The sequence below is a fragment of the Betta splendens genome, chromosome 10 (assembly GCF_900634795.4).
Source record: "Betta splendens chromosome 10, fBetSpl5.4, whole genome shotgun sequence".
In the NCBI taxonomy this organism is placed as follows: domain Eukaryota; kingdom Metazoa; phylum Chordata; class Actinopteri; order Anabantiformes; family Osphronemidae; genus Betta; species Betta splendens.
Genome location: NC_040890.2, coordinates 8,869,476 through 8,882,076, shown reverse-complemented (window position 1 = coordinate 8,882,076; position 12,601 = coordinate 8,869,476). Strand labels below are relative to the sequence as shown.

Below are 12,601 nucleotides of genomic sequence, written 5' to 3'. Positions count from 1 at the left end.
TGATGTATGTCGTTCATTGGACACAGAACATTTAGTTTTCATTAAGAGTTAAACGTACACGAAACATTAATGGGGTTCAGCGGCGGCGGCGGCGTGCTTCACTGTATCTCATCCTGATAAATTAGCAACTCAGCACACAGGGGTAAAAATGGAGAAAAAAAAGACGACGACAGACATTAATATAATGTGCAGTGGGGGGAGGAAGTGACAGATAAAGTCTTTATCCCGAGATTGGTGTTTATGACGCGACGTAACATTATCCCTGACCCAGGCATCAGCAAACTGCAGGGATGAAGGAAGGCTGGGTGAGCGAGGAGCGAGCGGAGGGAAAGGTCAGCGCCAGTGTTGCTGTTTTGTTATGAGAGCCGTGGACTCCCTCTCCACCCCCACCCCCGCCGCACGGGGAGTGATTGAGCGTTAATGCCTGGCCTGTCAGCCATATTGGATCCAGGGCATTAAATTAATATTACATTCTTTTTAAGGGTTTTTTGGGGGGGATTTACTGGCCTCCCCCGAGTGCTGCTGCTGCGGAGAGGTTATTTCCCTCCGTCCTGCTCTGTTCTGTGTCCTCTAGCGCGCTGCAGTGCGTCTCGCACAAGGCTTAGTATGTTCAGGAAGAGGGCGCGTGTGCGCTTCGTTGTGTGCCTGAAACAGACTATACGAGTGTGCTTTAAATCAGGCTCCTCTGAAGGACAGCTCCCGTATAGTCAAGCCGCGTTTCCTTTTCTTCTTCCTTAACATCGTCCTACTGTAAATGTCACACAGAGTTGTGGAGGGATAAAAGCCAGAGTGTGTAGAGATGCAGTTTTAACTTAACTGGCTATCTAGTTGTCAGTCATCTCCAACCTCCCTGCCTCTCACCCTGTCTTGCTTAATGTGTGTGGAGTTAGAGTCCTGGTTGAAAAGCCATATAACACCGCGTGAAGTGGTCCAGTTGCCGAGATGGGATTTACGGCTGCCAGTCCATCAGCGGTGATGTTAAAGGGCTGTGATTAAGAGCTGGAGCAAAGACACGGACTCCTCTGGCCGCTCCAACGCAGCGGAGAGGAGACGAGGCCGAGTCTCCTCTCTGTCCATTTGTGTCTGTCTACTCTGTCTTTCATATGTATAAGTACGAGCTGAAATCCACCAAGGACGCAGAGTCGCCGCATTAGATGCGGCTGCCTCTTCGCTCGCTACTCGGGCAGCGAGGCAGGGAAGCTGCAGCTCCCGCCTCCATGACAACCTGAGAACTTGAAAGCCTTCCCTGCTTTTTTGCCGTCTCTCCTGAAATCTCGGCGTCTTCCGTTCCCCGCAGGTTCCGAGCACACTGCCACGGCGACGCTCCCCGCCGCCTTCTCGGACCTGTTACCTCACTTCCAGGTGGAGCCGGAGGACGAGTACATCGTGAAGAACAAGCCGGTGACGCTGACCTGCCGCTCCTCGCCGGCCACGCAGATCTACTTCAAGTGCAACAGCGAGTGGGTTCACCAGGACGACCACCTGATCGAGCGGACTGTGGACCCGGCCACAGGTACACAAAACGAACCATCTGCATACATCATCCTGATTCGATTTAGGCTGGAATCTGCCTCCTCCTCAGCTGCGAGTCCACCTGTTCTGCTGCGCATGTGTGACGTGTGCCTTCATATATTCAGCACATTATGCAAAGTGTTTGCATGCTAAACTGAGGCTTGCACTTTGTCAGTGATTACTGTGCTTCATCAGGCTCCTCGCTCATCCCAGCCTATTTAGCCCGCCAGTCTCGTAATAAGCACATTGGTTTTAGTCTCAGAAATCTTCTCGATCACCTTGGAGACCTGTTTGTTTTTCTCTCTGTTATGCTGCAGTCCCCCGCCTCCGCCATCAGTGTCATAAACATGTATGACACTGATGTGGTGTGACTCAGCAGCGATCTGTAAATTCATACCACCCATTCACAGGCTGACAACTGATTGGGATGCAATTTTCTGGGGGGGAGGGATGCGGACATGCACAAAACACACACACACACACACACACACACACACACACACGCAAACACATGCCTGCTGAGATTGATAGCTATGTATTAAAATTACTGTAAATATCGCACACAAAACACTGACTAATGCACCAGTGTGTACGCCCACAAAAACACAGGAGCAGTGTTTTATAAATTTCAACAACAAAAGTATAAATCCTATGCGTATAGTGCTTGTTTTGCATTGGATCCACGTGGGGTCCTGGGTTTGGCATTAACATGCAGCAGCTCAGCGGATGTGGCCCAAAGTTGTCACACAAATTGTCACAGGGGTCGTGGTCAGCGGAACCAGGCACCATGGTAGAGCGGGACCTCTGATCCAGTTTAGGCACCACCTTAATTATCGTCCTATATCGAAGCTTTGATTGGACGGGTGCTCACCTCCTCTGCCGCCCTGCTCTTTTTATGCTCGAGGAACAGTAAGGAAAGATTGCTAAAGCTGTCCTAGGCGTGAATTATTCTGAGGCATAGTGAAGTGATTTTAAACTTGAGATGTGTGGTAGTTAGTGGGAAGTTGTTTCTTTACTGCAGAAGGAAGTCAGTCAATGTTTTTACCCAGAGGAAAGTCAGATGTGGCTGAACAGTGACTCCTCATCTGTCAGTCACACATCATCTCTGCTTGTTTGAGTTGTTTTACGTGGTGTATTTTGTACAAAAGCCACTCATTTAGTTTGGAGTCAGACTCCTCTGAATAATGGCAATAAACGAATGAATTGTAAATTGTGTTTCCTGCTTTCAATATGGAGAATAAACACACAAGGGATGTGTTGTGGATTTGGACCATTAGGAAGAGATTGCCAATGAATTTATGCTGATACAATTTGATCAATTCCTCCTTGTGTTGTTTCATTAACAGTTCTCTCATGGTTTCTCGCGATTGTTGAAGGGAGTGATGCAAATTAAAAGCAAAATATCAACAACCCTTTAGAGAACAAACTAGTTTCAGTGTTTCTATGGTTCAAGTACTGTACTTTGATTGCATCAGTGCTTTTTTCTTGTCGTACAGTCAGTATCTTTATTTGTACCACATTAGAAGATTTGGGAAACTGTGCTTCCCACACCACTTCTGCACTAATTACATCACAGTAGCTCGGCTTCTAATTAGATTTTAAAGGTTTACAGATACATAAAGGCAAAATGTTATCAGATATGATTCCTAATTGAGATAACAATTGAATTACTCGATGTAACGTTCAGATGTTCACCACAGAGTCTGTTGTGATGTACAGTCACTGAACGAACAGGTCGGACATAATGCAGTCGTCTCGTTGCTGAAGGTCAACTAGCAGGCAGCTAACAGCCAGCTAGCTTTTCTGTGGTGACTGGTTTCGTAGTGCATTAAATTTGAAGACATTTGCACCCATGTGTTGTGCAGTGTGATATGTAGTTCTACTGTATTTTTCATATCTGCAGTGCAGCTTTGGTGGTTTTATGGTGTTGAAACCATATATTTCATGACACTCTAAATGTACAACCTAAGGATCCTCAGTGCAGACTCAGCACATGGTTTAATGTGTTGTATTGTAACTTTATTATACGGTTGGAATTAAATGTAAGTAATAAGCTGAATAGTGAAAATTATGAGGAAATCTAGATCTTTATTTATGACTATATGCATGTTTCTGTCTTTGTGGAACTTGTTTGTGTGTTTGGTTTTATCAATAGTAGGTTTTGTGAAGAACTTGATGTGGCCCATAAACAGTTTATGAGAACATTACATTACCTATGCAACATTGCTCTGCCAGCATTTAATGCTGATGGACCATTTGCCATGTGGTTATGAGCGGTTATAGTCAGCATTTATTTGTCTATGATACAAATCTGTCGTGCTGCGCGAGATGGACCCCTGCAGCCGCCGCGGTCGTCGCTGCTTCTGCAAGGCTTCGTCGCAGCTTCCCGCATCTCGGTGGTGCCGTTGCCTTTGATGCATGCGTCAAATGTGGGATTGCGCCGCTATGAAGGACACATGGTTGTCCAGAGGAATGGCTTCTCCAAGGTACCCACATCGATCTCTCAAACACTAGTGCTGTTTAATGTCAGCACTGCCCCGAGGAGTTTACTGATAGCTTCCTTTAATCCCCCTGCCTGCGAGGAACATGTGAGGCGCACGCATTCGGCTGTGATAAAACTGTGTGTGTGTGTGCCGCGCAGAGCGGGCTTGCCTGACTGTCCTCTCACCCTGGTTGTCACAGTCACACTGGACTCCAAACCCCTACCTGTTGCCAAGCAACGAGGACTTTGATCACACCAAAAGCTGCCCGATATCATGCACCGTGCCTTAAGGAGGCAGAATGAGGAGTTTGGGGATATATCCAAGTTGACAGAAATTGATTGACAATTTATACCAAGTGTAACAGTGAAAAACGACCTGCTCAAAATAGCCTGTGTCTCTACAAGGAGCTTGAGAGATTTTCTACCTGAGTGCTTGTCTCTGCTTTTGCTTCTCGCTGTTTTCTTCCTAGAGACGGCCCAACAAACAACTCAAGTGACCAGCCAGCCACAGTTTAAAAGCTCCTCGTTGCCTGGGATGTTTCAACTAATTCAGCTCCTCATCAAGGTTCCCTGTTTGTTTTGTTATGTAAATGTTGGCAGTTAATGCTCTTAATTCCAACAATAATGGGCAAGGAAATAATGCTAATGGAATGTAGACGCATCAGAGTCAAGAGTCACTGCTGAAAATGATGCTGGCATTGTGCTCATCCTCTGTTCAGCATGATAATCTGCCTTTGATGGATGAGTGGCCAATCAGCTACAAAGCACACGTACTGTACTATTTGATTAGGTACCAAAAAGGAGCTTTTCATGTGTAAATCTGTCAAACACTTTTTATTGGTTTATTATGAGAAATCCTAGTATGTTAACAGTTCTGCCTGTGATGGTGGGTTATTTATTAACTCAGAAAACACTTTTGCTATTAACCTCAAATTGCTGCCTTAGCTTCTCCAAAAATTCTAAAAAGGCAAAAGGCTTCACAAATGCTTCATTTGCAGGATAGTCTCAACCCATAAAGTAACACGATTTAAATACTGATGACATTTATTCAGGCTAAATCTGGGGTTGATTTATTACATTTTTTTTCACTTTAATTTGACTCAGGGATCCTCATTAGGATTAACAATGTTTTCAAGCCTGGTTTAGTCACAAACAGCATAAGACAAAGATAAAATAACCCGAAAGTGACGTAAAATAGAACCATGACTAATCCAAAAGATTTCTGTATTGAGACTTAACTAGACTGAAAATGTAAAAATACCCCGGAACATCAGCGGGAGGAGAGGAGCTCATCCCGGCTTCTGAAGCAATCATTTGAACTAAGACATTACCAAGGTTTGCATGTTGATAGAACAGAACAAGGTTCCAGGCTGACTGTCAGACATTAAATGTTTTATACTAGCTTCAAAGTCATTCTTTACAATCCAAATTGTAATTGATGATGGTTCTGCATATGTAAAGCAACAAGAAACAGAATTTTGTTTGTATGTTTCAGCAATGAGCCTGAATGCTTGTCTGATCCCTAATGTGCCTTTTCATCATCCACATTGAGATTCTCAAAGCTCTAATGACTTGTGTGCATTTAAATAATTATATGATACTGAACAAGAAAACCATAATCAATAAACCCTCACTTTCATGTGTGTGGCCGTTTCAGTCATTAAACGATCTGGCTCCTCAGCAGTATTGGCAAACTTCATGTGCATTCGCTCCCAGCAAACTCTCACAAACGTCTGTGCACCTGGAAGGATTTAAATGGATGAAAGAAGCCGGTCTGAAGCGCAGACATGATTGGCTTAGTCTCCACAGCTCAAGCTGAGCGGAACATGACACGTGGATAACCAGCGGACGTGACCTCTGCCCTCGTCGGACAGGCTGTTTATTGAAACTGATTTACTTCATAAAGGGGCTGATGTAGCCATAGTCATAAACTCAGCCGCACCCGTTGGTGCAGGAACCCGCCACACGTCCACATGCAGCGTGACTGGTTCAAAAGCTCCTTTGAACATGGCAAAGAACAGAGATGTCACAATTTGTCCTTCCCCTCTCGGTATCAATGTCCAATATCGATCCATCCTCGAGTCCATTGGTTCTTATTACCTGTCCTCAGTAACTTATCTCAATTGTTGCTGCTCTGACTGCTTCCTAAGCCCCAGCCGGCTCTGTCATTCCCAGGTCATCCTCTATAATGCGGGAGAAACGGAGACGTCTGGTGAGCCCTACAGTAATGAAGACATATCCTCCCCGAACAAATCAATGATGACAGTGTGTTTGCATAGATTAGAAGATTCTCCCAACACTATGATTTCTCATCAGACACATGATGAAGCGAAGGGAGATTGGCATTTCAGCGGAGGATTGTTGTAGGGGCCAGGCTGATTTGATTGTGTTTGCATTTCATCCGCCGGCATTGATGGAAACGATTTTGATCTGAGCGTCGCATTGTCACCTCGGCAGCAAAACCCTCTCAGGTGGAAAATACATGCATTTTACATTCCTGTTTCAATAAACCTCTGCAACTGCCTTATAAAGATGAGGCGAGATTATATTTTCTTTGTTGATTGAGCCGGATATTGACAAGGCTTGAAAACAGAAAGTGATGAAGAAAGTAATCAGATGCAACATGCGTTGTGCCTTCTGAGTTTACTGTGGAAACAATATTATTAAACTATTTAATAATCATTGTTATGGCCTCTCACAGAATTTCAGGTCCCTATAAGGAAAAATAACTCCTTCCTGTAACCCCCAGGTTTATCTGTCCTCTGTCCTCCTTTGAAATCTAAATACCAAGTATGACGTAGTCAGTAAATCTTTTAAAACCATCTATCACTGTCTGAAGAGAACTAATAATGTGTTATGGCGCCACAGGGCCAACCCTGTGTCTGCAAACCAGTGAGGATTCATTTGTATGAAATGTGTATTTTCTGACTGACTAGATCCTGGATTGTAATGTGATGACATATTTAATTTCTGATCTTTAGGGGAGATAAGCTCGGCTTAACTGAAATGATCTGTAACCTTTCTTTTAATACCTCAATACATCTGTGGCATTATAGCAGCCAATCACCTCGCTTGCACCGACTTTCACCTGCTCCGCACCAACTCCCTGTCCCTCAGTTCCATTTTCCACATCTCTTCCCTTTACATCACGTCCAGTGCATGTGGTTTCCTTAAATCCAAGTGAATTCAGCCCATGGCCGCGGGGTTGCACAACAGTGATTAAACATGATCTTTAATGGAATATTGAAGAACAGTCCTGCTGCAATTTAAGCCAAAGCGAATAGGCCGGTAAGCCAGGGTCTAATGAATAGAAGGAAATGAGAGAATTGAGGGGAAAAGGACAATATAGTTCTAAATGAACAGAATGGCCTTGTAACACCTGCTAAACATCGATCAGTAGCCAAGGGGACTAATTGATAATGCATTATTAGCTGCTTCTTCATAATGGGACTTGTATTTCATTCTGTCCTTGATTGCAGGCAGGACATAGAGGGAAAGATTTGGCGATGGAGCATCAAAAACAGATGGCAAGGTGAATGGTTCCCGTGACACATCTGTCAATGTGCTCTATTAGGCTTCTCAGGCTGGTCATCTGTGTGTGTGTGTGTGTGTGTGTGTGTGTGTGTGTGTGTGTGTGTGTGTGTGTGTGTGTGTGTGTGGTTTCTGGTAGCAACACACCTCAGTGAGAAGGGAGTCAGAGTAGATTTAATTGAAGCCTGTGTTTGTCTGGCCTTGAGACAAGTGCAAGTGTATTTTGAGCAGTGGGACCAAGCTGAGGAAAGAAGAATTAAAAAAAAACCTCAAGAACCAGCTGTGCTGACTGATCTCGTCGATAGACTTATTCAAAGGCTCCACTTCTCGGTGTCTGACTTTATGTAAGTCATATTTTTATTTGGAAATTTGGAGTATGTAGAATATGCTCCTTTGAAGTTGGTCTTGGCACACAGGAATAATGAATTTCAAAAGTAACTGCAATTAGTGGAACAGAAAGAGGAGGAAAAAAAAAAAGATAATTACCATTTGTCAAACAACAACACTGGCGTTCCAGTCTCCCACGCGCACAGCCTTTGTCCTCCCACCAAAACAGATCCCACGTCAGCCGTGCGCGTTGATTCCTATAAAGTAGTTTTTTTTATTTATTTATTTTTTTTATTTGTCAGTCTCACAAAAGATGTGCCCTTGCTGGAAGTTAAAACGTATTCAGCAGCGTTCATGGTTTTCTGCCTCACAGCGGTTCGGGTTATTTATTCACCACATCTGGGAGAAGACAGACATGTTGTCAATACAGTCCTTAATGTGTGCGTCTGCCAGTCGTGTGCGGCGGAGGCTTCATTTACGCAAGTGCAACAATGCTGTGATTATACTGTTTTATCATCACATGTCACTGCTTGTGTACACTGTAGTATTTAATTGTTCTGTAGAGTGATAAAAACCTCTAATTGCTCAAGAATAATGCATTTTAAAGTTCCTTTCTAAGAGCACACATAGTTTTTGTGGACCTCAGGTCCTCAAGCGTTCTTGGTAACTGGCTCAGATGCATCTAACTGCAGTTCTGAGCTGTTTTGTGCCTCAACCGAGCGCTCTGAAAAAATGTGCTTCGTATATCGCAATGAAATGCAGCACTTTGCTTCACCCTGGCCCTTGTGCTGAGCAAATAGAGGCCAAAGTTGCAAATGTGATTGGATTCCACAATGCGCCGCCAAAAAAAAAAAAGTGGCGTTTTAACACAGTGGGACTCAGACGGGCACCGAGACGCAGCAGTAAACCTCTCGCTGCCTCGCTGTTTCCGATAATAGGCAATGAACTTGGATATTCCTCTCGTTTAACTTTTTTTCTCTCTCGCTGTAATGTAATTTTATCTTTCAACTTCCCTCCGCATCCCCTGGAAATGAAAGACGCGAGTGTAACGCTGACAGAGTGGGAGTCTGTGGTGTCAATCAGCACCTGCTCTCCTCAAATTCGTTTAAAAATAGTGGAGCTGGGAGCCGCGGTGAGGGAGCTGACAGCTAAATAGTCCGTGGAGATTTTTGATAGGCAGAGGCTGACAGTTAATGCTTTGTGAGTTTGGCCCCAAGGAGACTCTCAGCATTAGTAGGTATTTTACACGGCGCTCGAACAAACATCAACTTGCCGTTTCCCGTTCTAAACTAGGATCTGCAGGGTGTCTTGGGTCCGGGACAGTGGTGGCGCAGTGAAAGGATTATCTTATGCATTGAAAGAGGAAGAATAGCTTCAATCTTGTCATGAAGCGCGATGTAGAATATGAAAAGGAGCACAGAGGATGTTCTGAGCAGGCGTCACCAAAAGGAGGATATATGCAGGCGGGGTAGTGCTCTGTCTAAGCAGAGCTCTATAGCCTGTACAGAGGTGGGCTGTGCGTGTACAGGCTGCTGCTCCTGGGGTCAGGTGGGCGAGAGATGAAGGGAACAACAAAACGTTTCCGCCTCACGCTTGAAGGAATAAAAAAAAAAAAAAAAACAATTATCAGCGTGGTCCAGCCCACACGTACTGTAACACTCCAGAATCCAGAGTCACATAAAATCCCCTCATCATCGTCATCATCACAGAATAGCGAAGGCAGAGGCAACGCTGCGTGTGTCTGAGGAAACCTGTTCATTAGAGTGGGTGTTCAGTGAGCCATGCTGATGACAGGAGCAGCGGTTCTGGTCTGTGAGCCATGAGGAGAGGCTGCTGAATTGTGTGTGCGAGATTCAAATGCATTAAGGAATTCCATAATTCGTTTGCTGGAGGTGATTTTCTTGTTTTTTTTTTCAATCAGTTGCATGCACATAACCAGCAACCAGGCCTCAACTGCTGCGCAGCAGTGATGTCAGTCAAAGTTCAGAGCACCACTCGCTACTTTTTCTCCCGTTTCTCGAATGTTCAGCATCGGTTTATTTATAGTCCCCCAAGTCGCTCTGCATCTACACGATCAATTATTAAATCAGTCATATTCCAACAAAAGGAATCAATATTTAAAGGCTCAATTGATGTTGTGACTGCGGCGCCTCGCCCCCTCATGCGTCACATTGTAGCTGATCGTGGACTTAAACAACACGGTGATGCTGGAAGCAGAACCGTGTAAAGTCAGCATCATGTGACTGAAGCAGGTGGGGATTTAAGCAGACTACAGACAGACTGTGGACCTTCACAGGTTATTATTATTTCAGTTTGTACAGTATACTCCTATTCTTACACTCCTGTCTCCCTACTCACTTCATTCCTATCTTCCTTCCTTGTGCTTTTCTCTGCTTCCAGGCAACAACCTAAACTCTGAAGTTTATATTTACTTCGAAGTACTCTGATACATTCCCATTACAGAATACAGTTTAGACTCATTTACGCCATGATCTGCTGATGAATCAGTTTCTGCTTTACACAGATCTTAAGGAGATTTATGGATAGATGCACAGTAGTGTTTTTATTGGGGCACAACCTTCAGAATGTCCAGCTACTGTTTGTTTCGATTCTTTAAGCCAGAGTTTATGGACTTTTTTATTGTTATCATCACAGTTTCTAGACAAGGAATATGGTTTCAACTGTGTCTTTTTTAACAGTCCAGTTGTGCCACGTTTATTTTCCTGTGTGCAAACCTTCTCTTTGAGTGATTTGTTTCTTAATGGTCAAAGATTGTGAGTGAGGATTTAAATTATCACCAGTCAAAGAAATTCACTTCACCCGTCTGATTGAGGTTTGGCATGTTCTCCTGAAGAGAGCTTGGCAGAGTGTAGCTGAGCGGGAGGCTGGGCAGAGCAGGGGAAATTGATTTGGTATGTAATGGTAGCTTAAGTTGCATATTGAGGATTTAGAAATGCATAAAGTCAAAATATCATGACTTTATATTTGCAGAAGATGTTTCCTGTCTGGCACTGGTTGCAAACAAACTAATATACGGTATTACAAACGTTATATGTTGTGTAAGTTAGTGTATGAGTCTGACAAACGATAAAATGCCGCTGCTGTTATTATTAGGCTAAGTATGAATTTTAATGTGAACTATATCAGAAGAGTGAAAAGAGTTTTGTATAAACGCTGCCGTAGCCTCTGTTTTCCCCCAGGCTGTTTGCTGAACGCTGTTTGTTAGCTGAATATTTACATTCGCCCACACACCTTCATTGGATTAACAAAAACCTCTGCCTTCCACCTCAGACAAAAGTGCTGGCCGAAGGCCCGAGAGGGGCCGGCCCATCGTGATGAGGGAGGGCAAACCCCTAATGTAATTTGTATGGCGCAGAGCACTCAGCAAGCAGATGGAGGCCCGGCCGACTTACCTGCAGCAGCTTGCCTTATTTACTTCAGTGCCCAAGGCCATGTCAGGCGAGGGGAAGAGAAACATGTTAGCCTGAGCAAATTATCATGGCTTTCATGTGTAGAATAGCGTTGTATCAGATCCGCCCACTCTGCAGACTGTAATGGAAGCGGCGGCAGAAGCGCTCAAGGCCTTCACCTCTGACACGTTCTCATTCGCGGCAGGACAAGGTGTGTGTGGGAGATAAAGGAGCAGGTTGCAGCCACTCCCAGCCTCAAGACTTTGGCATCCCGAACATTCTGCCCTTGCCAATCATCAGGGTCGGATGTTGGATGGAGAGTAATTGCAGCACAGGCGCTTTGGTAAAGGCACGTAGGTGAATCACGGCACCACCTTCCTGTCTGAAGGAAGGAAAGGTTAGACACACTGCTAATTATGGACAAACGGTGTAAGAAGAGGAATCCATGTGGAATGAATGTGATCCTAGTTTTAACATTATGCATTTATTGATTGGGTTATATGTTTATTTTGGTGACAGAGAACAGATTTGCTTAAGTTTATGCATTGATTCATTATCACGTTCCAAACCTGTGAACACCTGTGCAACTAAAGCCACAGTTTTGTCATTTATGTACAGTATGCTGCATGATGCATTGTTGTGACATCCTGTGTGCACTTAGCGTTAGTGTTGTGTGACTCACAAATTTGCTAGTGAAATTTCTTGCAGAGTGAAAATTTCACTCTCCGGGGGCACATGAAGTGTGTAAGTCATAATTCCATGTTATTCCCGGCAATTCTCAGCATAAATCTCATTCCTTTGTGTGTAGGGTACGCACATCTGTACCCATCTGGGGTTGATAGATACTCTTTTCACCAGTCATGTACTGTATATGTATGGAAAGATCTAATCAATGAATCAAAAATCATTCAGTCATGACTTTTACCATTATTCAAATAAAAACAAACTTCTCTTATTCGGCTTAGTTTGCTGATAAAGGCCAGTAAATATTTTATAGCTATTTATTTATCATTGTCAAGCTTCCTTCAGTTGATGTCTAATGTGAGTGAATAATGTTAAGGAATTAATTTTTTAACATTGTTTACAGGATAATTTGGGAAATACTGCATTCAGCATAAGAATTAGAAGAAACAAGGTTTTCTACCTCATTTACATCAGAACGGTTAATCAGCACTTTATCCAAGAGTGAACTAGATCTGCAAAAATAGAACAGGATTACGAAAGAGCATGTCAAGTATTTGGTGGAGGCTTCTACTGTGCAGAAACCTGTCGTCTCCGGGTGCTACCATAGAGACGGCCACTTCTAGACACTTGGTAACGAAGCTAAAACCTCAAAACA

At 43.9% G+C, this 12,601-nt stretch overlaps 1 protein-coding gene across 5 annotated transcripts in view; it reads left to right on the top strand.

Annotated features, from left to right (window-relative positions):
• unc5a (unc-5 netrin receptor A) overlaps positions 1-12,601 on the top strand; it is a 105,936-nt gene that overhangs the window by 49,728 nt on the left and 43,607 nt on the right. For all 5 annotated transcript variants that reach the window (XM_029165642.3, XM_029165641.3, XM_029165643.3 and 2 more), the window contains exon 2: positions 1,298-1,513. In XM_029165642.3, coding sequence (XP_029021475.1) covers positions 1,298-1,513 — 216 coding nt within the window. The remainder of the gene's footprint in view (positions 1-1,297; positions 1,514-12,601) is intronic.